This window comes from Thalassophryne amazonica, chromosome 15 (genome assembly GCF_902500255.1).
Source record: "Thalassophryne amazonica chromosome 15, fThaAma1.1, whole genome shotgun sequence".
Classification (NCBI taxonomy): domain Eukaryota; kingdom Metazoa; phylum Chordata; class Actinopteri; order Batrachoidiformes; family Batrachoididae; genus Thalassophryne; species Thalassophryne amazonica.
The window spans coordinates 11,966,977-11,992,873 of NC_047117.1; the positions used below are offsets into that span (position 1 = coordinate 11,966,977).

The 25,897-nt window shown below is 40.7% G+C and overlaps 1 protein-coding gene and 1 long non-coding RNA gene across 4 annotated transcripts in view; one reads left to right on the forward strand and one right to left on the reverse strand.

Moving 5' to 3' along the window:
• parn (poly(A)-specific ribonuclease (deadenylation nuclease)) overlaps nucleotides 1-10,539 on the reverse strand; it is a 37,832-nt gene extending 27,293 nt beyond the window's left edge. For all 3 annotated transcript variants that reach the window (XR_004565143.1, XM_034187728.1, XM_034187727.1), the window contains exons 1-14: nucleotides 10,391-10,539; nucleotides 10,143-10,220; nucleotides 9,985-10,064; nucleotides 6,683-6,750; nucleotides 6,348-6,429; nucleotides 6,201-6,261; nucleotides 3,824-3,980; nucleotides 2,724-2,786; nucleotides 2,567-2,605; nucleotides 2,448-2,490; nucleotides 2,285-2,365; nucleotides 1,096-1,152; nucleotides 939-1,016; nucleotides 817-860 (exon numbers count right to left, since the gene is read on the reverse strand). Coding sequence is in view for 2 of the 3 variants with exons in the window: in XM_034187728.1 (XP_034043619.1) it covers nucleotides 817-860; nucleotides 939-1,016; nucleotides 1,096-1,152; nucleotides 2,285-2,365; nucleotides 2,448-2,490; nucleotides 2,567-2,605; nucleotides 2,724-2,786; nucleotides 3,824-3,980; nucleotides 6,201-6,261; nucleotides 6,348-6,429; nucleotides 6,683-6,750; nucleotides 9,985-10,064; nucleotides 10,143-10,220; nucleotides 10,391-10,409 (950 nt within the window). In the remaining variant the exon portion in view is untranslated. The remainder of the gene's footprint in view (nucleotides 1-816; nucleotides 861-938; nucleotides 1,017-1,095; nucleotides 1,153-2,284; nucleotides 2,366-2,447; nucleotides 2,491-2,566; nucleotides 2,606-2,723; nucleotides 2,787-3,823; nucleotides 3,981-6,200; nucleotides 6,262-6,347; nucleotides 6,430-6,682; nucleotides 6,751-9,984; nucleotides 10,065-10,142; nucleotides 10,221-10,390) is intronic.
• A 5,636-nt stretch (nucleotides 10,540-16,175) lies between these two features.
• On the forward strand, nucleotides 16,176-23,341 carry LOC117526464. The gene is made up of 3 exons (XR_004565295.1): nucleotides 16,176-16,248; nucleotides 22,150-22,152; nucleotides 23,331-23,341. It is a non-coding gene; the product is annotated as an uncharacterized LOC117526464 (long non-coding RNA).
• Nucleotides 23,342-25,897: the final 2,556 nt, after the last annotated feature.

The window sequence follows — 25,897 nt, forward strand, 5'->3', positions numbered from 1 at the left end:
AGAGCTGTTGCTTGTGTATTGAATGTTCATTTCTCTACCATAAGCCATCTCCAAAGGTGTTTCAGAGAATTTGGCTGTACATCCAACCAGCCTCACAATCGCAGACCACGTGTAACCACACCAGCCCAGGACCTCCACATCCAGCATGTTCACCTCCAAGATCATCTGAGACCAGCCACTCGGACAGCTGCTGAAACAATCGGTTTGCATAACCAAAGAATTTCTGCACAAACTGTCAGAAACCATCTCAGGGAAGCTCATCTGCATGCTCGTCGTCCTCATCGGGGTCTCGACCTGGCTCCAGTTTGTCATCATAACCGACTTGAGTGGGCAAATGCTCACATTCGCTGGCATTTGGCACGTTGGAGAGGTGTTCTCTTCACGGATGATGCGAAGGAGATGTGTTGCACTACATGAGGCAAATGGTGGTCACACCAGATACTGACTCGTATCCCCCCCCAATAAAACAAAACTGCACCTTTCAGAGTGGCCTTTTATTGTGGGCAGTCTAAGGCACACCTGTGCACTAATCATGGTGTCTAATCAGCATCTTGGTATGGCACACTGGTGAGGTGGGATGGATTATCTCAGCAAAGGAGAAGTGCTAACTATCACAGATTTCGACTGGTTTGTGAACAATATTTGAGGGAAATGGTGATATTGTGTATGTGGAAAAAGTTTTAGATCTTTGAGTTCATCTCATACAAAATGGGAGCAAAACCAAAAGTGTTGCGTTTATATTTTTGTTGAGTGTACATACATATATACATATATATATAAAAAAAAAAATAAAAAAAAAGACTGAGCAAACCTTACTTTGGGAGAACACACATTGTGACCTCCTTGAAGTCCTGAAGATCCTACAGAGAAGAACATTCATAAAACGCAACTTCAAAATGGCACCTGTACAGATGTTTTTTTTATTTTTTAATGTTTACCTCTGGCAGAGGGGTGTAAAACTGATGGATGGTGTGCATCACATCCAATAGCATGTTGTGGCCAACCACAAGTTTTCCCTGTGTGACAGAAGTAATAAATAAGGGCTACAAGTCAGATTTACAAAAGACAACAAAGCAGGTGATTCTGCCCACTCACAGATTTTGAGATGGCATGGATGACCCTGGAAAAGCCCACGGCATCATTTAGCTCCTCCTGTCAGGAGGGGGCAAAGGAGAATGGAAGGGTGTAGATGTCAGATACAGAATAGGTTTTGACCTTAGAAAAACTCAAACAGAAACCATACCCTTGCATGAATTTAACACCATCTTGATGAACTGGGATTCATTACGCCAATCCCATGGCATAAGGTTCTGTACTTCAGTACACTTGCATAATGATACCACCAAATTGGTCTTGAACCCATGTGGATGTGATACTCCAAAATCTTAGAATTTTTTGTGTAACCTCCACTTGTGATTGCTTTCATCTGCCCAAATTTCCAACAAACCTTTGATTTCTTCAGCAGAAAAAAAGAAAGATCCTTTTATGAAGATTTTAACAAGACTGCTGTATTGTAATGACATTGCATCCTAAACAGCAGTCCACTTCTTTATTTTGGTTTGCTTTCACACCATGTGCAAAACATACCCAAGACCACACCAACTGTGCTCAAGACCACCTTTTCAAGTGGTCACAGGCATGGTTCATTGGTATGTGCTAGAGTACAGTACACAGCGTTTACCCTGCTGAACTTTGGGGTCAAGTGTACCTTGATCAGGGCTCACAGTACCTGGGGTAAAAGCTCAGAGTTTCTTGCATGTGATGACAAAATTCCATTACTGAATATCATAGAATACATGACTGAACCAGCTTTTGAGATAAAGAGATGCTTGGGAAGAGCTTATGAAGTCAAGAAATCACTGGACAGAGATGTTTGGTGATAAAAAATTAAAATAATAATAGCAGGGAGTTAGAGACAATGTTATTGGGATTTCAAAATTCTCTCCCGATGTAACACTGTGAATTAATTGAGCTTCAATACTGATCAGGAAAACAAGGAAAGGACACCAAATGTCAGATATGCATCAGGCTCAGCAAGAGAAAGGATAGAAGAAGGGAAGAAACTAATAGAGGGTCTGTTAAACAAAACCTGCCAATGAGCAGCTTAGGCTCAGTGTTACCATGGTAACTGACCCAGAATTTGAGACTCATCTCTTTGTGGAACAGAAAAGCCAGAGTTCCGTTGATCTTGGAATTAATAAACTCAAGAGTTTTTACAACACCCGCTTTCTGGCATACACACACAGACATCATGACAAACATTTTGGATCTTCCGCACGCTCACCTGCTCCCGCTCCAGTTTCTGCTGTTCCCTCTTCTTCCGCTCCTCTTCATCTACCTTACTGATTTGGATGTATCGCTCCTTCTGTGCACAAACAACAATCACACTTGGATTCCACACAAAAACAAGAGGTAAACAAAAGGGCTGAAATGACAGCAGCGCTTACCTTCTCCGTTTCCACAGTTTCCACATGAAGCCCTTTGGGAAACCTGTGAGAACAGGACAATATTAACACGCAACAATCCAATGGCGGATAAGCGAGATTTCCATAATGAAGGCACTCACTTCCAGTTCAGGGCCTGATATATCAGCTTTCGCTGAAAGCTGGAATAGAAATGCAACAAAGGAAAAAAAAAAAGAAAGAAAAATCCAAAAATGATAAGGTAGAAAGTTTCTTTTGTTTTTTTTTTTTTTTTTTTTTGCTCATGTGGACTCTGATTACCCCGTGCATGGCTCCAAATCCAGACTTTTCTCAGAATTTTTGAAGAGAGCTTCAACTTTTTCTCTGTATGGGAGGCACAAAAAGTCAACATGTCAAATTTTGGTCAACCAATCATTGCAGGGCTCGCATGAGGAGTTTTTGTATTTTGGACTGGGAAACAGACAGCTCCCGAATCTGATTTTACCCCAGTCACTCTTGAAAGTGTGTAATTATGCAATTGGAAGTGTGTCTTTTTTTCCCCTCCCTAGTGCGCTTTGGCTTTTTTGTGTAGCCGCCCCGAGTGCTTTTAAGTTTAAAATCTCTGAACATATTAGAAAGGTGTTGTGTTGTCACTGCCGCACCTGTTCAAGCAACCAGTCATATGGACCAAAATTTGTCACCGGAGAAGTTTGATTTGGCCATCTTTGTATACAGTGACCGGATTTGTCATGCAACATTCATTGAACTAGAGAGAGAAGAAAAAAAAAAAAAAAAAAAAAAAAAAAGGATCTCTCTGATAGCAGACTGTACAGATGGTCCAATCTGCTGTCATATGTTAGTGCTGAGGGAGAGAGTACCTTTATCACCATACATAAGTTAGTAGTTTTAGCAGTTTGTCATAGAAACAAAATCCAACAAGGAGCATCTTTTCTTAAAAAAAAAAAAGCAGTGAGATGAAGCGCTGGGATTAAGCATACTTCAGCACTTTTCTGCCAGGAAAAAATTAAATAAAAACAAACACCGACACAGAGGGCCTAAAGTTTTCTGTGTAACAGGACAGTAATGGTTAAGCAGAGATGACATAATTGAGTTTTATTTGTTATTCTGAAGGAGTTTCTCTTCACTGTAGATATTCAAGTATGTTAACATGTTCTTAATCAGCTGGCAAGTTGAAAATAATCCTTTTGTAAATGAAGCTGCCCCCTCCCCACTGACGAGTGCAATGGACTCAATTCTCGCCCATATGCACACAGAATAGCAGTTTTGAGATAAAAATTCAGAGGATTTTCCACATGTTTTTTTTTGGGGGGGGGGGGGGGGTGCTCCTATTACCTCACTGTATTGATGATTATATTGTACATTTTGGAAATTCATATTTAATAACTATAAACAACACTTACATCACTCTGTTTATAAAATCTTTATGTTCTTCAGGAACACTTGCAGGACCTTTGGAGGACGGGGACGGAGTCCCTGCACCATTGGCATGTTGATTCCGCCTCTCTTCTGCCTGTTCCCTTAGCTGGGCTTCTTCTTCTTGATTCAAGTAGGGAATTCCTGATTTAAAAGAAATAAACATAACTAAAATGGCAATGAGAGAGCACACACTTCTGCTAAAGTCCAACAGTCTTCACTTCAAACTTCCACTTCAGACTTCACAGGGGAGGTGATGGTCTAGTGGTTAAGTGTTGGGCTTGAGGCTGGAGGATCCTCGGTTCAAATCCCAGCCTGACTTAAAAATCACTAAAGCCTCTGTCCCACTGAATAATAAGCCACGAATAATGAGCCACGCATGGGTGTGTAGTGATTATTCGAAGAACTCATGTTTTCATCTATCACATATCCACTACTAAAGTGCCTCTCTGTACCCTGCATGTGCCACATAGCAGCTTCTAGTCAGAGCAGGGGTGCCCAAGTTCAGTCCTTGAGCTCTACCTTCCTGACACTCTTAGTTGTCTCCCTGCTCCAACACACCTGAATCCAATGAAAGGCTCATTAAAAGCCTGCAAACAAGTCTCATAGGATTCAGGTGTGTTGGAACAGGGAGACAATAAAGAGTATCAGGAAGGTAGATTTTGAGGACCGAACTTGGACACCCCTGCATTAGAGCCTCGAACGGCTCGTATCAGCCACACAAAGCCACGTATGAGCCACACAGTGCCATGTAGCATGACATTGGTGCACAAACGTACGTTTGGTCCTACCCTCCGCCACTCCCACACTTGTTTCCTCACAGAGCAGGAAAGAGAGGAAAAAAGCATCCAGATGAAAGTCTTCTGTGATTCCAGAAGTGATCAGAGGTGTTTTCAGCATCCAAGGTTTGGCAGAAAATAATTATAATCCACTCCAAAATAATTATTTTATATACAGCTTCTGGAGCACAGAGCAGGTGGAATTGTGTGCGCAAGATGGCAGCTGCTCCAAAAATAGCCTCTCAGGTCCTGCATAGCTGCCAGGTGCTGGGATAATGGGCTTTTAGCAGCCTCAGAAGCACCACGCACATGCCTCTAAAATCCTCCTTAGTCATCATAGTAACTCGTACACAAACTGCCCCACGCTGTTGTTGCTAAATTTTAAACATCTTGAAATTAGCGTAGAAAAAAAAAAAAAAACATGGTGCATGGCTCATTATTCATTCTTCCTTATTTGGTGGGACCAGGGCTTAAGGGCCCTTGGGCAAGGTCCTTAATCCCCTAGTTGCTCCCGGTGTGTAGTGGGTGCCTTGTATGCGAGCAGCCTCACATCAGGGTGAATGTGAGGCATTTATGTGTAAAGCGCTTTGAGCGTCTGATGCAGATGGAAAAGGGCTATATAAATGCAGTCCATTTACCATTTCATTTTACAAGTCTCTTTTCCCAATGGTTACTCCTTTGATCTCTTATCCAACATTCTTAAATCCTGATTTCCAATCTTTGACCCAGATGACTTATCTTTTATCCTTGCCAAAGTGGTCATGCTTTCATCAACACATCTTGCTTTTGATTACACAATCAAGAGGATGATCCCACCATTAAGAAAATCAGCAGCCCTGATTACAGGATCACAGGAATTGGAATTAAAATCACAGGCAGGATCCACCCTTGATCCAAAGCCACATAAAATTTTTATCAGGCACCAAATTTAATTGAAATATGTTGACATCCTCCCCGTGACGATCCTGGATAAGTGTTTCTATGTCTATATGTTCACATCTTTTTTAGAGAGCCTGCTGAAAAAAGAAATACCTATCAACAACTTAAGAAGTAAACAAAGTGCATTTCATTCAGGCAATATTCTGTGACATAATAATCATTCCATCACATTAACTTTGCTATGGATGAAGGTCACATATCAGATTTTGTCAATGAAGCATTCCACACATACAACAATTGATGCATCATTTGTAACATTCCCAAACACTGGTCTCCTTTTCACATGTGACGTGGGAGTCTCCTGGAAGCACAATTTAAGACCGACATTTCTTCGCAGTCAAATAGAAAGTTTCTTCTAGGAAGCTGTAATTCCACTTGGTGTGATGGCACCAAGACTTCCATCTTAGATTATACATAAAAATCAAACCGAAACTTTGGATGTTGCCAAGAAAAGTTTTTGTTGCCACAATGAAAACACACGATCGAATTATTCACACATTAGTTATGATGCTTATTGCAGATACACATTCCCTTAGCAAAGATTAAGATACATGGATGTAAAACAAAAGTCAAAATGTAATTAAGTCAGTGGAAGAGCTTTTCCTCAGCTTTGAGAGATACTGGGAGGGGGTGGTGGAAAACTCACCATGACAGAACACCTTGTTGAAGTCAAATCCCTGACTGGCCAGGAAATCAATGCTGGAACTCTGAAATGACACCGGTGAGCCTCCATTTTCACAACTTCTTTCCAACAAAAGACACTAATGAAATAGTTTTTCTCAGCTACACTCACTTGACAAATGAACTTTATGTCAGGGGACGTCCTGTTGAATGGTTTAGGGAATACATAAAAGTTAAATGGTTTTGTTATATACCTGCAGACAAGAGAAAAAGAGGAAAAATAATTAAAAACTCACCCGTGTTTTTAAGATGTTATGCAAGTGTGCATTTTAATACCAGCTGCACTGGTTGACAGATGAGTCTGCATACAGCAAAACGACATTGGTCGCCATCTCTCATGAATCACAGATGAAGTAAATGATTTGGGTGTATAGTGTTAAAGCACAAGAGTACTAAAAATGAAAGTCATGAGGATTTGTAAATTCTAAAACATACAGATTCACTCACTTTGACTCCATCTGGTCATACGTGAATGTACATAATCCAAACTGGAACAGCAGAAAGTCCATGGAATGCTGATGGACATGAAAGAAAAACTTGTCAAATGGGTTAAACATTAGGTGAAAACTGAAAAGCTTTCAGTTGTTTTGGCCAGACTGAGCTATAATTGGACAACAGGGACAGTGGCAGGTCCATCTGCAACAATGTTTCATAGAAATGCCACTGGGGTGTAAGGAAGGACAACAGACCATCCAAACTATGCTCAGCTGATAAATAAATGGAGGGAACCCATGCAAACACGGGGAGGACACCCAAATTCCACAAAGAAAGGATCAGCTTGGAACTGAACCTGGGACCTTCACACTGTGAGGCAACAGCACTGAACATTAAGCTACCATGCTGCCTGTTTGTTCAATATAATAATAATAAAACGTGTGTGTGTGTACCACTGATGCCTCCAGGTTTGCCACGATGCTTTTATACAAAAATCCTCACTCAAAAGACATGTGCAGCATTCAAATAATGCGGGGGGGGGGGGGGGGGGGGGGGAACGCAAGAGGTATGTTGATGCTTAATTACATTGGAACATTTGATCATTTTGACCGTGATATGGTAGATAATGTTTACTGCATCAGCTGCCATTTTGGGGGATGATGTCAAATGCATCTTCCGGAATTGGACCCAGCACTATATCAGAATTCTGCAATTCCACAAGACTTCCAAAAGTACGCCAAGCTGTTGACAGTATGCGGAAGTATTGTTAAAATGTACAATTTTTATGCATCTCAGACAAATTAAACCTTAATGTTAAGAGAAGGCCATGGATATTGTTACAGCAACCGCAACTATGTGTTGATAGGTTATTACGGTGGTGATGAGACATCCCAACCTGAACTTCAATAGCCCAAACAACCCAAAACTTACAGAGACACATGAACCCAAAGAATAACAAAAAATAAGATAAGATCAACTTTATTTATCGCAAAGGAATTATTTTGCCAGAGTAACGAAACAGTAAACAATGTTAGTTGATATGAAGGAGGTTAAAAAAAATTCTTCCATCAGACAATCACACCCCTGTCTCCCATGTGACAGACAGGGATAGTTACCACTATACTAACAAGGAGCTAGAAACACTGAGTCACAGAACATCAAATAAGGGAGGCTGTCATGAGAACAGCCCCAAAATTTAGAGTTACGGCTGCCATCACTGTAACCACTTTGTTAAAAAGAAAGTGACCTGCATAGTTGATATGCAGTTGAGATATCAGTTTAGAGCTTTGTACTGATACCAGATGCAGGCAAGAAGGCCAGCGACATAGTACTACACACAAACTGAATTGCTATTAGCATGGCATGATTGTTATTTAAACTACCTAAAGTCTGGGTTCATGCCCACCCCTAAGTTTTGAGCTTGAAATACAGTGGTCCCTCGCTATATCGCGGTCCACCTTTCGCGGTCTCGCCAGTTCTCTGATTTTTTTTTTTAGTGCAATTTTGCATGCTTCTTTTTTTTTTTTTTTTTTTAACTATCTGCTGTGCTTAGTTGCAGCCAAAACCTGGCAACAGGTCCAGAGACTACACTCGCTGTTTTGATGCAGAGCGCTCCAGCAGCGAAGAAAAAGCATGCGCATTGTGTTCTGCGTGTGTCTGTATAAGAATCTTCTCACCCAGAAGAAAAAAAGAGCAACAACTACCCATAACTGTGTTCTTCACTCAGAAAAAGACACCTGCACCATTCACTCAGTGGAAAAAACATGCTGCGGAGCGGCACCACGACGAAGAGGCGCGATCAGAGGAACTGTGACATACTGGTCAGTTACTATTAATAATTTCTTATGTGTCCAACCTCGTAGGTTGATTATTAAAATTAAATTTGTTAGTTCTAAAAGCCATCATAACTATTTATAGGAAAACGTTCTATTTTTATTTCTCAAACAAATGTTTGGTCCAGAAAAGAGGATTTGATCTTTGGTTTCATTCTATAATACTGGACTTATTTTTGTACTAAGGTTTGAACTTTGAGAGTGTTTACACAGGAGAGAAAAGTGAGAAAATGTGTGTAGTGAGGGGTTTTACAACCTTAAAACATCTATAATAATTGTAAAAAAAAATAATAAAAATAACACTGGCTACTTCGAGGAATTCACCTATCGCGGGCTATTTTTAGAACGTAACTCCCGCGATAAACGAGGGAACACTACATTAAATGCGTGTTGCACATCTTCAATGGGATGTTCCTCTTTAGCTCATGATAATCACTGTGGTTTCTTACTGGATGCCGTATGATCATCGTGGTTTGTTAGAAGATGTACAAGAAAGAATACGGCACCATGTCAATGGCAAATTTGTACCAAACATGGCAGTGAGTTTCTGGAGTGGAATATTCTGATTTTTACAGCTTTACATACTGCACCAAACATGCATAAGTCTGAATTGAGAAACCTTTGCATTACAGAGTTGGAATTCCAACCTCTCGTGGCATTTTCTTTGCCTTTTCCAAAATACGAGTTCCCAGTTTGCAAGAATAGCAGCATTACTCATAGCAAACTCAAAACACTGTTCTGAAGTGTTTCCAAACCTTTACACATGTTTCAGAATAGGCAAAGGCTATACGCCCAACCGTTGGGCAGATAAATATGTCTCATCTTATTCGCCCAACCGTGATCGTGTATTTGATACATTTTGTGCGTCTAAACTACGTTTTTTACACCACTTTTTAAGGCTCTATTGTGGCGTATGTTTGACACATTTAACGTCGCCGTCTTTAATTACTGCGACAACACCGCAATGGATCCAAACAAACTTCATAAGCATTTTGAACGGAAGCCTGTTAACGACGACGAAACAGTTTGTGAACAAAGTGCTGCTTGTTGGCTGTAAGACTGTGTTAGTTTGACATAGTTCCCTGGGTGTGATGAGCCAAACAGAACTGCTTTAGATCACAGCCCCTCCACGGGGTGCGAACCCTCCCAGTGGATGAAAAAATATCCCCCCCCCCCCCCGTCGAAACCGGAAGTGAGTTTACAAGAGCGCTCATTGGTCGGTTGTGGTTGGGCGTATATGCTCGCATATTTACTTTATTGTACAAATGGTTAGGCGTACAGCCACTCCGTTCGGGATATTCTGGCATCTGTATGAAATTTAAGAAGGTGCAGAGCTGCCACCTGCTGAACAATGACATCTGCAGGATGCTTCTGAGATGTGCATCCATAACAAATCATGACATGAACGTCATATTTGAAGGCTGCAAGATGAAGTGTAAGTGCACGTTGCTTGTGTTTCCTGCTGATTGTCGAGTCACTAACCTTTTTAAGCTTGGTGTACCGTTCCTCTGGCGTGTCCAGTCCATTGGTTAGTGCGCTGACATTAGGACCGTCGCTTATCCCTAAAAACAAATCCGTTTACACCCAACCAAATCATTTAAAAATCAGCTTGAACACTCGGATTAAGCTGGCAACCTCACCTGAAAATTCTCCATCTATGGCGAGGAAATCGGCCTCCTGAATAGCGCTGTAAACGGCGTTTAAACACTCTTTGTAATCTGCAGAGAGAAGCGTGTGTTAGCATCAGTAGCACGATGAGGAACGCGTACTAGCTAGCCAACCAGCGGCGTACGCACTGAAACGCCTCATTAAAAAGGCGTAATTTTGCCAGTGCACCGTTCGCTTTTAGAATGGATTTAGTGGAGTGAAAGTGTGGTTCGCCTCTTACTTTTCCGTGTCACCTCCATCCCCGCACACTGACTGAACCCGGCTGCCAGCTAACAGCTAACGACCTCAACTGGCTTTTAACCATTTAGAACAAACACTTCCGGGGCTGCTCGCGAGCTAAGCCACTGCAGCCTCAAAAAACAATTTTTCTTATTATTTTGGGTGTCAAACATCACGAGATAACAAAATAATCGAATAAGTAAGTGAATGTATAAAAATTGCATTTTTTAAACCAAACAATATAGAAATATTTAAAGGGTTCATCTTGTGAAGTTTTGACTTAGCTACAGTCGCAGTTTATACAATTCATGTAAAACGTGCACAATATCGAAAAATTATGTTTCTGACAACATAAACTACCTCCATTGTGGTAAACTGGACAGCTGTGACATATGTTACTTTTGATAAGTCTGATAGGTTTATCTAGAGTCCCCAATGGATCACGTGACTCATGGTGCCATCTTGGGGCAAAAATGGCGTTGTCTGCATGTAAATCCAGCTATTTTAATTATTAATTAATTATTAATTAATTATTTATTCGCTGAAAATGCCGGGCTGCTGTGCATTTGGATGCACAAATAAATACAGCAAGGGCTTCAAGATGTACAGATTCCCTTCAGATCCGAACAGAAGAAAAATTTGGGAAAATAAAGTCAGGCGTATGGGATGGAAGCGGACATCATCATCAGAGCCTTGCGAGGAAGGTAAATTTATTGTTCAGTCCCATGTACAGTAAAACTCAACTAAACCATCGTTGTTTAAACCAGATATTCACAGTCACCAAACAAAAAAGTCCCAAAGTTTTTTGTTTTTTTTCCCCATGTAATAAACACTGTATATAATGGATTTTGTACAGCAGATTTTTCGCTCACATCAGATAAATTGTCCTGTCCGATCGCAATGTATTTCCATTAAAAACTCTGAGCAGTCTGGACATGCAGAGGTACAAATTAAAGTTCAGTTCTGACACTCACCAATTTGTGGAAAGTGGGAGAGTTATCATTTCTGTGATTAAAAGTCAGACTGATTAGTTTTTCAAACCGTGTTCAGACTCGGACCCGCAGCCTGACATGCATCTGTTAAATCAAACACAAAAACTGTGATTTGACACTTTTCTGCTTTTAATCCTTCGTCTGCCGTATTATAACAGTTTTTAGAGTCCACATGCTGATAATTGGATCAGAAAAGCCTGCATGACATTTACAGCAGGAAGTCGGTAAAAGAGGAAAATGTACAGCTTCCCTTTGATTTGGAGGTGATGATTGTAGAAAGAAAAGCTTGTTGAGGGTCAAATTAATCCATAATAAAGCATAATCCAGAGATGGAGAATTTAAAAACTGTCACGCACGTCATTGCAAGACACAGAGTTAAAGAGCAGCAGCTGCATAAATCAGGCTTCAAATTAATTAAATAAATCTTCATAAATTGTAAATTTATTTAATTTGATAGCTTAACTATTTTTACATTTATTTTGATAGCACCTGTACCTGGATGTGTTGCTGTATGTGGTTAAATGATTTTAAAAAATGTTGAAAACAAAAGGTCCATTCAGTAGTTCAGCGCAATTAGACCCAAAACGGTGCCATGTTCTGAGTTGATGCCACTCTCCTCAATCAAGGCACTCTAGGTCTGCCAGACGGTGCCCACTCACACCAGTCTTTTGACCTGGCTGAATATGAACTAGATACTGCAAGATTTGATACTGATACGATACCAAGTAAGTAAGGAAGTAAAATTTATTTGTATAGCACCTTTCAAGATAGAATCACAAAGTGCTTTACAGGAATTTAAGAAGACAGAAATAAAAAAGAAACTAAAAACAGCAATAACATAAAACTAGTTAAAAGCAAGCCTGTACAAATAGTTCTTGAGCTTCTCCTTAAATGTTCCAACAGAGGCCACAGAACATAAGTGTAGTGGCAGTGCATTCCAGAGTTTGGGTGCCACAACCTCAAATGCACAGTCTCCTTTGGTCTTCAGCCTTGACCTTGGTACAACCAACAGGTTCTGGTCCGAGGACCTCAGAGACCTGCTTCTTGTTACATAAGTGTGCAAGGGTTCACTGATGTAAAGTGGCATTTGACTGTGCGGAGCTCTAAAAGCTTATCACCAATATTTTAAATTACAGTCTGAACTGAATTGGGAGCCAATGCAAAGAGGACAGAATGGGTGTTACATGAGACCACTTAGATGACCTTGTAAGGAGCCTTGTCGCCACATTTTGGACCATTTGTAGGCTCTCCAGCGAAGACTTACTGAGGCTAGGGAACAACGGATTACAGTAATCAAACATGAAGAAATAAAGGCATGGATGATCTGTTCCTCCTCAGCTTGACACACAATGTTTCTAAGGTGGGCAATGTTCCATAAATGAAAGAAGCATGATTGCACAAGACGCGTAACGTGTGCGTCAAATATGAGAGATGGTCAAATGTAACACCCAAATTTCTGACTGTTGAGTGAACAAAAGAGGATAGAAAGCCAAGGTTCTTAATCACTGAGGGAACAAACTCCTCAGGGGCACAAACAAGGACTTCAGTTTTTGCTGTATTAAGTAACAAATAGTTAGCAGCCATCCAGTTTTTTTATGACATTAATAAAGTTTTGAAGAATAGATACCCTATACATTTTGTGGAGAAAAGGAGAGGTACAACTGTATATCATCTGCATAACAATGATATGAGACATCATTAAAGGAACTCAAGGTCCCAGAATGGAACCTTGGGGCACACCACAGGACAGAAAGACAGAAGAGGATGTATATTTAGCTGCAGCAACTGAGAAACTACTGTTAGAGATATAGGATAAAAAACAATCTATGGCTGACACAGAAATGCCCACCCATGTCCTTAATCTCTCAATTAAAACACCATGATCAACAGTGTCAAAAACTGCAGACAGATCCAAAAGTACAAGTACTGAATATTCACCTGCATCTCTGCGCATTAAAAATCATTTGAAACTCTAAGAAGAGCTCTTTCAGTAGAACGCAAGTGATGGAACCCAGATTGAAATATGTCAAGAATATTGTGTTCAGATAACACATCATTAAGCTGTTTGGCCACCACTTTTTCTAAAATTTTGGAGATAAAATAGGGCCATTATTGCAAATACCAAAGAAGGAGTCCTTCTGGGATATGTTATCTTGGAGAACTCTGGAGGGAGTTGCAAGGTACCGACAGGCCAAAAGGGCGGCAGCCTGTGCTGTGAGGGAGGCAAAGCAGCAGATGTGGGAGGAGTTTGGAGGAACCACAGAGGACATTTGGTCGGCACCGAGGTGCTTCTGGCAGACTGTGAGGCACCTCAGAAGAAGAACACGGGGAACCGTCCAAGCTGTCTACAGTAAGGATGGGACTCTGTTGACCTCAACTGGGGAGGTGCTGGAAGGAGCACTTTGAAGCACTTTTGCATCAGACTGGAGTGCCCTCTGTAGTAGAAGCAGAGCTGGAAGCTGATGGGGGGATCATCATATATTTCCCTACTGGAAGTCACTGAGGCAGTCAAACAATGATGAGATCCACCCAGAAATGCTGAAGGCTCTGGGTGTGGAGGGACTGTCTTAGGTGAGATGTCTCTTTATCATTGCGTAGATGCCTGGGACAGTGTCTGATGCTGCATTTACACATAACGACGGCACGTCACGAATGCCATGAAGTATACATTCTTGGCCGGAGTAGAGCCGTTGCTGCTTTGCATTGAGAGGAGCTGGCTGAGATGGTTCAGGCACATGGTAAGGATGACACCTGGGTGCCTCCCTAAGGAGGTGTTCCTGGCACGTGCAGCTGGGAGGAGACCTCTGTGGAAGACCCAGGACTACGTGGAAAGATTATATCTCCACACTAACCTGGGACTGCCTCGGGATCCACCAGTTTGAGGTGGTTAATGTGGGCTGGGAAGGGACGTTTGGGGTCCCCTACTGGAGCTGTTACCCCTGCGACCCGATCCTGGATAAGCGGCTGAAGATGTGTGAAGATGTAAGAATGTATATCACTGATGCTGATACTGATACCGATACTGATAGGTTTTAATAATTACGGTGGATGACCTTTGAGATTGGTAATGATGAAAAAACAAGCATAAATAAATTAATAAACATTTAAAAAAATGTAGCAAACCAAAGTATGCTGCCCCCCCCCCCCCAAAAGACTTATTTACCACTTAATAATTGACATGCATCACCGCAGCAGAGACACCACAGGTTATTAGCATACATCTTCCCATTCAGTGTCATTGTTTCTTGTAAACGTTGCACTGCAGAATAAATGTCTTGTTGTGAAAGTGTAGTGACACGGACCCACAACAGGGGGCGCAAATGAACGGACAATAGGAGAAGTCAAATATGAACACTTTACTGTTGTGAATGCCACAACTACACACAGCAGATTATAGAATGAGTACAAAGTCAATCAAAAACAGTCAACAAGTTCTTCTTTAATAGTCAGGTGGGAAAAACACCTCCACCTTAACACCAGAACACAGTGCAGAATCAATCTCCTATTTTTACGTGGTTCGGAGTGAGGAGTGAAAACTACTCACTGCTCGTCAATCCACGACATTTAAACATGTCTAATGTTTAAATTAACTTTCTTTTGCCAAATTTAAAGGCATTGATGATTATGAGAAAAATGAAATAAATGAACAAAACAACTGTTCAATTGTTAATATTATTTATGCTGTGACCTGGATTCGAACCCAGGGTTGCTGCTGCCACAAAGCACTGAGTACTGGCTGCACTATACGCTCACAGCAACACTATCCAGCTGTTGGTGACACATTGTCTCAGTAGGACCTATAACCTTAGCTTTTGGTTTTTTTTTTTTCTTGCTTTTTTGAGGAGGAACTGTTGCTTTTATTGCAGAAAGCAGTCTGGTTTGACACAGGAATGAAATGAGGAGTAGAATCTATAAAGTTTTATCATTAGAGGGCCATTCTTACATGTATTGACCGCTACCTACTCTGTGGCACTGTTCTTCTTCTGCAATATGCCATCTTGCAGTTACAAGTGCGTAAATCTGGGTAAGCCTATAGCACTTCCGGGTCAATGGTCACGGGTACCAAACAGCACAGTTTGCTGTAAGCTCAAACAAAACAGCTGGAGTTTCCATGTCTGCTTTCTTCTTCACTGCTGTCACAATTGCTGATGTTATTGCTCAATCTCATGTGGCGGAGAGCCACTTGACCCTCTAAGATGTTGACACCGACGGTATGGGGCTATGTAATTAGTTATCTCGGACGCACTAGTCCGGAATTCCTCCACCCTCTTCTCGCTCAGTGATTGGCTGGTTAGTCACTAGTCATACAACAACACATCCAGCAACAACAGCAGATTTGGAAGGATGACTAACATGGGTATCATGCCACCCCTGCATAAATCAGTGCCCCCAGTGCCACCCCAGTCAAATAAATTTAGTTCAATAAATTAGTCTCAGACATATTTCTTACATAAGTCAGTGTTGTATCAAAAGTCACTCTAAGGCTTTTAACTCTTTCAAGATGATGAATCACACAGTCGCCCTGTGACCGTGTTAATTTATCACGATGTGTCTGTCTAGGACGGCTGGATACACAGACAGATGTGTTTTCATAGGATACAGGGATGAAGTGCGAGAGTCACTAGGTGTTCACGGGAAACTGTTATTGATTATTTATTTCTATATTTGTTTATGGATTGTCATTGCTATTATTATTATTGTTGTTATTATTATTATTATCATGATTGTCAATAGTAGCATTTTTAAGGAAACAGATTGATATACAGTATAAATCATTATACAGGGAGAAGGGGTGGGATTAGATAAGTTTCGACTTCTCACTCCTTTAATTTTACATTGTCTGTTATTGTTTTATTTTTTCTTTTATGTTCAAAATAAATCTTCTTCAATTCAATTTGATGTAAGAACAGTTGAGTAAATGGATAGATGGCTGATCCGATGGATGAAAGTTGACTCATGGTTTAACAGATAAATGTATGGATTGTTGAGTGAGTGGATGAAGTGTTACAAAACCCCCACAATATTTTAAGAAAGTTTGCACAGAGGAACCACAGACATACTTAATGGGCATCTTTACTGTAGCTGGTGTCACAGGGAGTGAAAGACATTCAACAACTGAACCAGTGGCGTCAGGTTTATTGCCTCGAACCTGCAGGCCCCCGGGGACACCCTGCTGGTTTGGGTTTTTATGGCAATTTATATTCTGAAAAATCACTCATCATTTCCTTCCTGGGGTGACAGTAATGTGATTTTATAATTATGGATTCAGTGAAATCTTCATGCCGAGATTAATCTTTTTTACCTCATTACATCACGTCAAGTCACTGTGTTGTGAGTCGAGTTTCATTCTAATGCAATTTTCAATGTTTTTATGGTCCATCTGTGTGCTTGTGTGCGCTCATCCTTACAAGTGGCATTACTTGTTAAATTTTATGTGTATGCCATAAAAACAAATGCATTACTTCTTTAGAATCAATTAGAATTTTCTCCATATGAGTGGAAGTCAGTATAATCAGTGCATCACATAATCTGAAATAATTACAAATTAAAAGTAAGATAAAATGTATTACATTAGATTTTTTTTATTGATTTGAAATCTTAAAGCAAAACATGGTTCAACTATAGGCAAATCTTACCGCCACCATTAGAGGGCGCCACATTCCACAGTTTGAGAAGAGGACCTCCCCCATGAGTGAGAACACGTCATCTTTCGGCTGTTTTAAAATCAACGCAGACTTTTCTTTACCTTGTTTCTTTATAAAAGGACACAGTATTGAAGAGCAAAGAGAGTCACGAAATAAGTGAAATATAGTGAGGCTGGAAGAAAAGTAATAAGGACACAATGAGAATGTCTATTGTTTGCAAAGCTGAACATTTCATGTTTAATGTCCAGAAACCATAGATGTATAATTTCTAAACAAACTGTGAGATTCATCAATTGTTACTTGAGAATGTGCATAAATTTACGCACAGACCCGATCATGCGTACACACAGCACCTTGTGGTAGAATCCAGTCTCGCCACCAGCAGCTAATTTTTCAAATTTGCTTGACATCATCGTGTGACGTCATTGATGTTGATACATTTGAAGAGTTTTGATGCAAAATTCTGTAAGTACATTTTTTTCCCAAATGGAGAAAAATGCAACTGAAAATGTGCATTCACAGCAAAATGCATCTGAAAACGCACAGATTTACATAAATAAAATGAACATGTGTTCAAATCCTTTAATATGTTGCATACGCATAGTTATCTAAGCAATGAAGTGCATGTTGTACTATTAGACAATAAAATCAAGTAAAATGTATTAGACAGTGACCTCTGATTTAACCTTGACATTAGAGCTATAACTTTCACCAGAAACTGTGTTGCAGTAGGACAGTTAATTGAATTTATCCATAAAATCTTAATGAAATTGTTCTTTGCATTTTGAGCATACTGTATCTCCACTGATAGCAGATTGTTCATAATGTGCTTTATAATGTGCAATATATGCTAACAGTGTGTTTCACACATGTCCAGTACTCTCTCCCCCCAATCCAACACAAAATACACATATATTACACTGTGCAATCCCTCTACTTTCTACATTTTCACTTTTATGGCTACTTATGGTCGCTCTCAAACTAGTATAGTTAGTGATTTTAGACACAATGTTATTGTAGTCATTGTAATATTATACTGCTTGTTGTCTAGTCTGTGAAGAAGGCATCAAATAAGAAGTTCACTGTACTCTGAACACCAGACTCTGTATGAGAGGCGATTGAGAAGTTGTGAGCCACCTGGCCCAGAAAATGTAGGGTGTGGTTCTCCATCTTTTACATTCTGAGAAACCAACATTTCTTAGGGCCCCTTCACTCATAGTACGAATGTGGTCGAATTGCACATGAATTGTTGTGCATGAAGCAGAATTGTATGCAATACGTGTAAAATCGAAACTGCCTCCAACACCTCGTACACCTGTTGCTACAACTATTTGCACACACTAGCGGCTGAAAGACAGAGTGTGCCCTGTGCAAGTACATCGAACCCTCTCGCGGCAGGTGTTGGCCAAATTCCAGGTGACACACACGCACATGTAAGACCGCTTGTTTGGCACTTAGAAAATGTGTGGCCATTCACACTATTAACATGACAACAGTAAGCAGATGATCGCTGTCAAGGTGGAAGTGAAATTTGTCTAAGTGCCCCCACAACTGTGGAGTTGCCGAGTGCACATGTGGCGTGCCCTCCCTCCGCTCACCCCCATCGCATGTATACATGTTGTTCGTGTGCCCCCTGCAGACGAGGCGCCTCTCATCTGATCAAAGAGTGACATCTTTGTCTGTGCACTGAACGGACAGGGGCGTGGCTGACTGCCAGCAGAACAGCTGTTGAGACATCTCTGGTCCTGCACGTCACAGCTCCAGAACATGTCCTGTGTTCTGATGGACGCGCGTGTCTGCTTGCTGTCCTCATGTGGAAATACATAAAAACATATATCGCGTTTGCGACGGGCTGGAGAAACAGACCGTCAGTTCATGTGGACACGCAACAGGTGATCTGAATGTCACGTCTGTCTGACAGGACACGTGTCGGGCCCTGAGGGCTGTGAGCGACACACCGCAGGACAAGCCAAGAGTGCAACAAATACTCCACTTTCAGTCACGTATCTGCAGAAATGCACCATAACAAATGCCGTTCGGTCAGTTGTCACTGCAATTTTTTCTCTATTTTAAAAAAAATACATTTATCTGCTTGTTGATTTTAGCCATTTCATCCTCCTGTTAAAAGACAGTGATGGTAGTGCAGTGGTAAAGTTTCTGTCTGGTAATCAGAACTTATGGGTTTGAATCTCGTGAGTGGCAGTTATTTTTTAATTAACCAGGTTTATTTATCTGTGGGGTTCTGTATTGCGTCCCCTTTTATTTATTATTTATATCAACCCAGTGATATTCACTAATTATACAGCTGGTTTTTATTTTAGTTTCCTCCACATCAGCGGCACAATGTGGTGCACCAGGTCCCAGCTGCTCCCACTGTGTTCCTGCTTGAACGACACTGCAGGACACCATGACACCAGGATTGTGCACGCCTGCCCGCCGGCTCGATGTTTTCGTGTTTCGCTCATACAAGCTGTTCCGCTGTAATTCGCCTTGATTTGTACTTAATTGGTCTATGTGTGAAGGGGCCCTTAACATTGCACCCAGTGAGTCAAAATTCACACATTCTTGAGAAATGTTGCCTTCTCAGAATGCTAAAGATGGAGAACCACACCCTATGTTTTCTGGGTCAGGCTCCAAACTTCTCAATTGTTCCTTGTACATATGTCAAACAAGCTTTTGAATCTTGAATGGTGACTTAATTCTATCTTGACCTTGGCATGACTTGTGTTGTGAGAGGAAAATCCACAGAGTTTATCCATCACGTTTGATTTAAATTGCTCTTAGCATTTTGAACACATCATTGGTGACAGCTGACGATGACTTATTTTTTGACCTTTGCTCCATGGGGCAAAGGTCCTAACATGACCTGTGTTGTGAGAGGATAGTCCACTGAATTTGTCCACCTGGTTTTATTGAAATTATTGTTTTTGAAGTGATATTTTAATTGAATTTAACCAGATTAGTCCCACTGAGATTGAGGTCGCTTTTGCAAGAGAAACCTGGACAGTTCTAAAGTTTCCAATTCACCTAACCTGCATGTCTATAAATGTTGGAGGAATCCAACACAAACATTGGGGAGAACATGCAAACTCCACACAGAAAGGCCACAGGTGGGAATCGATCCCATGACCTATCCCATAACCAATCCTAATGAGACTTGACGAGTACTAGCACAGCGGTTTAGTACATATTTGAATCAACAAGGCGGAGTACTTGCAGGTGTGTGTAAATCAAGGATCATGACTGAGAAATGCTATAATTTTTTGTGCATGCAAAGGTACATTTTTTTCTGTACGAGTGAATATAGAAGTTTTCTGCACAACTCTGATGAATGACAGCTGTGGTTTCTTCAAAGCTGAACTTTCTTGTAATGTATGTGACTTACCCCAGTGAGAATCTGGAAGTAGGAGGTCAGGCAGACACAATTCCCTCCTGTGCACTTTGGTCAAGATGGCACACGTGTGTAACAACACAGCACTGAATACCAGCCTGAACACATGGCTCCGGGTAAGAAAACCTGATGAATTTGTTGTTGGATCATGAAAAAGCCTCTATAATAGAATCCCCATGACAGCGCTTGGGCAATTTTCTAAAGAAGAAGTCAAAATTGCAGGTTCCAGTTGTGCAAAGCTGTTTAGAATCCTACCCACACAGGCTAAAGGTGCTCACTTCAACACAGACTCAGGGGGTGAATACTTTGTTGCATGTGCTGCATGCCGTGGAGGTTTAACCTCTTTGAGAATACACTGGGAAACTGAAGAGAGACCTCCATGGACCAAAATGCCGTGGAAGGAAATGGATCATTTTGGTGAATGAGACAATCAGGGGGATTGGGTGAGGGTCAGGGTGAGTACACATGGAAAACACAGACTCTTGTTGTAATGCAACAGTTGCTGCTTCAGTAAACATCGTCTCATCTGTGTCTCTCACACACACAAACAGAGGACACTCACATTATTGTTACCCGCTCAGACAATCGTGCTATTGCTCTCCTAATCATGCGTGAGATTAGGTGGCAACACACAGGCAAAACTCGGCTGTTGACATGTCCTCTGGCGTTTGGCGGCACACGTATGCTCCGCCGGTGAATAGAAACGGCTGTCTTTCAGGCAAAACAGAGAAGCGTAGGAATGTGGTTTATCACTGTGTAACTGAACACAACAGAGGCACGGCTATGAAAGGGATAAAAGTTTGTCAGAGTTGTGGAAGTGTAACAGCTAAGTAAGAACAAAGACTAAACTGATGGCAATTTAGGGAGAGGAGCTTTTGCTGGCTGCCTCTCTCCGGTCTGGTTCTTTGTTCGGAAAGAACTTGTGGGAGGACGAGGGTTTTGACTCGGATGAAAAGAAGTGTTGGAGTGAATCTCAGCTGTGAAGATGAGGAGGAAGAGCAGAGAGTCTCACACGCGCGCACACACACATACACAACATCAGTAGAATTTCTACCATCCACTTCAAAGCTACAGCTTGCAAGATTTAGGCCCATTTATTAGCAGAATGGAATAGAACATTCATATCCATCTGTTCATGAGTGCATAATCACCTGCAACAACAAACTGATGTGTTTTTTATGCTTGAAAGGCTTTTCTGAGTTAGCTTCAATATCTCAAAGCAGGAACATTCTGTTGGCAATCAATTAGACAAAACTTTGGCATGTTGATTTTGGTAAATAGACTCCATTTATATAATGGTTTTCCATCTGCATCAGACACTCAAAGCACTTTACAATCACCCATTCACACACCGATGTCAGGGTGCTGCCATGCAAGGTGCTCATGCCACTACACACTGGGAGCAACTTGGGGATTAAGGACCTTGCCCAAGGGATCTTAGTGATTTTCCGGTCAGGCTGGGGTGTAAACCGAGGATCCTCTGGTCTTAAGCCCAATGCTACTAGCCCATCACGTCCCCGGTGGTTGTAAGTAACAAAAACCCCAAAGAGTGCCAACAGAGCTTCAATATTTAATGCATGATTTGAGCACAGTCACATACAGGCTGTGCAAAATGAGATAAAATTCAATTGTGACTTTGAGATAACGTGGCTTGGAGCATTTCACAGCTGTCTGATGACAACCTGCAATGCAACGGACCATTAAACCAAAATAAAGCTCACGTATTGGGCAGTATGTATATAATAACTATTGCACTGGCAACTTTTTTTTGAAAAGTTTTGTTTCCTAAAAAAAGAATGATATAGACAATGTGACCCAAAATGCAAAAATTAATTCAGATTTGCTGTAGCATGTAGAAAGTTAAAAATTAATTTATTGAATTAAATCACATGAGATTGCATGAAATCAAATTGTTTTATTGTATAGCCCAGTGATGCTGAGTTACACATTGTGTTAGTTCAACTTAATCAAGTACATCCTGTTGTTAAGAATACTCACTATTCTGTTGTCTGAAGAACACCAACATGCATCCAAACAGCTTTTATAAATGTGACCAACTTTTGTAGCCTGTGTGGCAGCGTCTAACCTGACAACACATGAAAATTCAGTAAGGTATATCTTATATAACTTGTCAGCAGCTGCTGAATGTAACTAATAAAGTAACTCGTAAACTAACTTGGTTATTTTAAGATTGAGTACCCAGAAAAGTAACTATTAGTTACTTTGCTGATTACAAATTTTAAAATTTATTAATTTCAAATTTATGAATTTATTTTGCGCCAATTCAAGATGGGGTCACCTCAAGGCACTTCACACAACACAACTTGAAAAACAGAACAAAATGAAGTAAAAGATTAAAAAGAACAATAAAAGAATAAAAACATAAAAAAGATTAAAAAGAATAAAAAATTATGATTACTCAGTCTTAAGAGTAACCACGTTAGATTACTAGTTACCTCATCAGTTACATTACTTATTAGTTGTAATAGTTGGCAGCTTCTAATAAAATAACTGCAAAAAGCTGCTAATGAAGTAACTGTATAAAGCAACTAAAAATGTAACTAACTAGAAGCACTCGGAGAGCGCAAACCTCCGCCAAGGCCATAGGGTCACTGATGTCACATGGAATACTCTTTGGCAATGAGACTTATTCCACGTTGTTTCACAATCTACTGTCATGTTTCAGATTCAGTGGTTAAACCCTTAGATCTTCAGCAAATGTATTTATAAAGAGAAACTGCATGAACTACACAGGTTTTTTTTTATTTTCTAATAACAAGTTTATTCAATGAGGAGAACCAAATGCTAAATTATTGTTGTGTCATAACTTAATTTTTGTTCAGCCTTTGTGACCCGTCTTCATGAAGTTAGATGCAAAAATATTGAAACTGGCCCTATCCTGCAATGATAAAGAATCCTTAAAAAAAATTACTGGATCCGGATCGTGTTTCGGGATCATTATCAAAATTTAATGACTTCTAAGTTAGGCCAAGATACACCCCTGGTAAAAATTTAATTGAAATCCGTTGAGGATTTTTTTTGAGTAATCCTGCTATCAAACCAACCAACCAACCAACCAACAAACGGACGCGACCGAAAACATAACCTCCTTGGCGGAGGTAATAAAGTAACTTTCAAAAGTTACTTTGGCAACACTGGTTATTTACATAGAAATGCCAAAATAAATGTTATGATTAGGGGTTTGGGTGGAACCGAACCATTTCAGACTATGAAGCCAAACACAGGGACCTGGACACGGAGAGGAGTACAAAAGGAAAACAGATTTATTTATAATAAATAAACTAAAATTGCTGCACTTTGGAGTGCCTGCAGTATGGAGAGTGGCCCACCCTCTAGCGGTGAAATTAGGGAGCTGCAGTATCCTGAGCCAGTCTTGAAGGAATGTGTCAAAGGATTCTGAGACCAGGGCCAGGTGGGATGTTCACCTCTGCAACCAGGAACTAAGGGAGAAGACACAGTGGGTGAGTGGAATGCACTCGTAACACTGGAGTCTCACACAGTCACAGTTCATAAAAGATATAACACAGGTTGTTGCAGAGTTCAGGAAATAAAGTTCTTCTTCTTAAGAAATACAGTTCACTGTTCAGCAATAGTTCATAAGTTGTCTCCACAGGTCAGAGGTCAAGTGCTGTGTGTTGAAGTGCAGCGCCAATTAAGCAGGACTTGATACAGCTGGACTGAGTTCTCAATTGTTTGATATCAGCGTTCGTGGAGTACTTAGATAGAGTTCTTGAAATAGTTCTTTATCATAGCACAGTCACAATAGGGACAAGTGAGAATGGGATCTCACTGAGACGAGGGGAACTCATCTGGCATTTAGTTGAGATGCTATCCACACTGGGAGCCGAGGACTTCCAAAGTGACGTTGCGGTGCAGGTAGTTAGTACCGGGGTCCAGGTCCGCTTGGAAGCTGTACTGGAATCATCTGGAACAGTATGAAATGACAGTTCCCTCTAATGCGGGAATTAGAGGGAGAGACCAGCGTTACCTGAGGATAAGCTGCAGGAAGCTTCAGCGTCATAAGCGCACAGCTGGAAGATACGTTCTTGTTAGCAGTCAGGCTTGGTCGTTCAGGTCTCTGTCTTGATCATGGACAAGGCTGGGAAGCTGGCAAGGTAAAATGAGGAAAGCAAGGCACAGACAGCAAAACATGCACGTCTCTGGAACTCAAAGATCTGAGAAGTATCTGGTCATTCTCAAACAGCAGTTCTGAGCTTATATAGTCTCTCACATAATCAGTCACTCATAGGATTCAGGTAAGAATAAAAACTGCGGACACCATCTGGACGGGAGCAAAACACATGACACAAGATAAAAACAGTTCAGGGCTGAGTCCAGGGGGAAATCCTGACAATAAAATCATAATTGGAGTCATCATCCCCAAAAATACAGAAAAAAGACATATTACAATATTATTTATAACAGCTTAAAATTACAACAACAGATCTAACAGACACCATATTGGTATTCCACTGGTCACATTCCGTTCATCATTTTCTCAAAGTATACCATCAAAGGAATCAAAAACAATCACAATCACACATAGGTCGTTCGCTGCAAGGTCGGGCTGATTTTTGCCTACTTTGCCTCTGGACTATGAAAGAAACAGACAGTACAACCGATGAAAACCTGTTTATATACAGATAATTCTGCATTGTGAAGCTTCAGAACTCTTTCATCACTCAGTGGTGGAAAAAAAGACACAATCCTGCTTGGTGCTGTCCATAATCTTTCACTCACTTGACACATAAATACAGCACCCATGACAATACAGTGCTGGAATGTTAGACTCAGACAGAAACACTAGTGAACAGAAGGACACAGTATGGACTTCAAAATGTATACATTTACATTATTTGCAGTTCTCTAAGCATATAACACAAGCAATCAGAGATATCTGACGTCCGCCAATCCGGATCCGGATCACCTTCAAAATTCAGTGGAGTCTTCTGTGGTGCAAATTTGGTGAGAATCCATGAAGTAGTTTTGAAATAATCCTTTATTAAAGCCTATATAATGGGAAATATTGATCCAGAATTCAGATCTGGATCACCTCCAAAATTCAGTGGACTCTTCCAGGGCCTAATATCTACACAGTAAAATCACCAGTGCTAAACTAACACAGACAGTGAACATATGGTCCCACTCATGCCATAGTGTTTATTTAACAGTGTCAGTGTTAGTTTTACACTGGTGATTTTACTGTGTATCTGTGGTGCAAAGTTTGGTGAGAATCCATGAAGTAGTTTTGACGTAATCCTTCACGGATTCTCACCAAATTTGCACCACATATAGATATTAGGGCATGGAAGACTCAACTGAATTTTGGAGGTGATCTGGACCTAGATCTGGAATCTGGATCAAGATTTCACTTTATATACGAGGTCTGTTAGAAAAGTATCCGACCTTTTTATTTTTTTCAAAAACCTGATGGATTTGAATCACGTGTGCTTGCATGA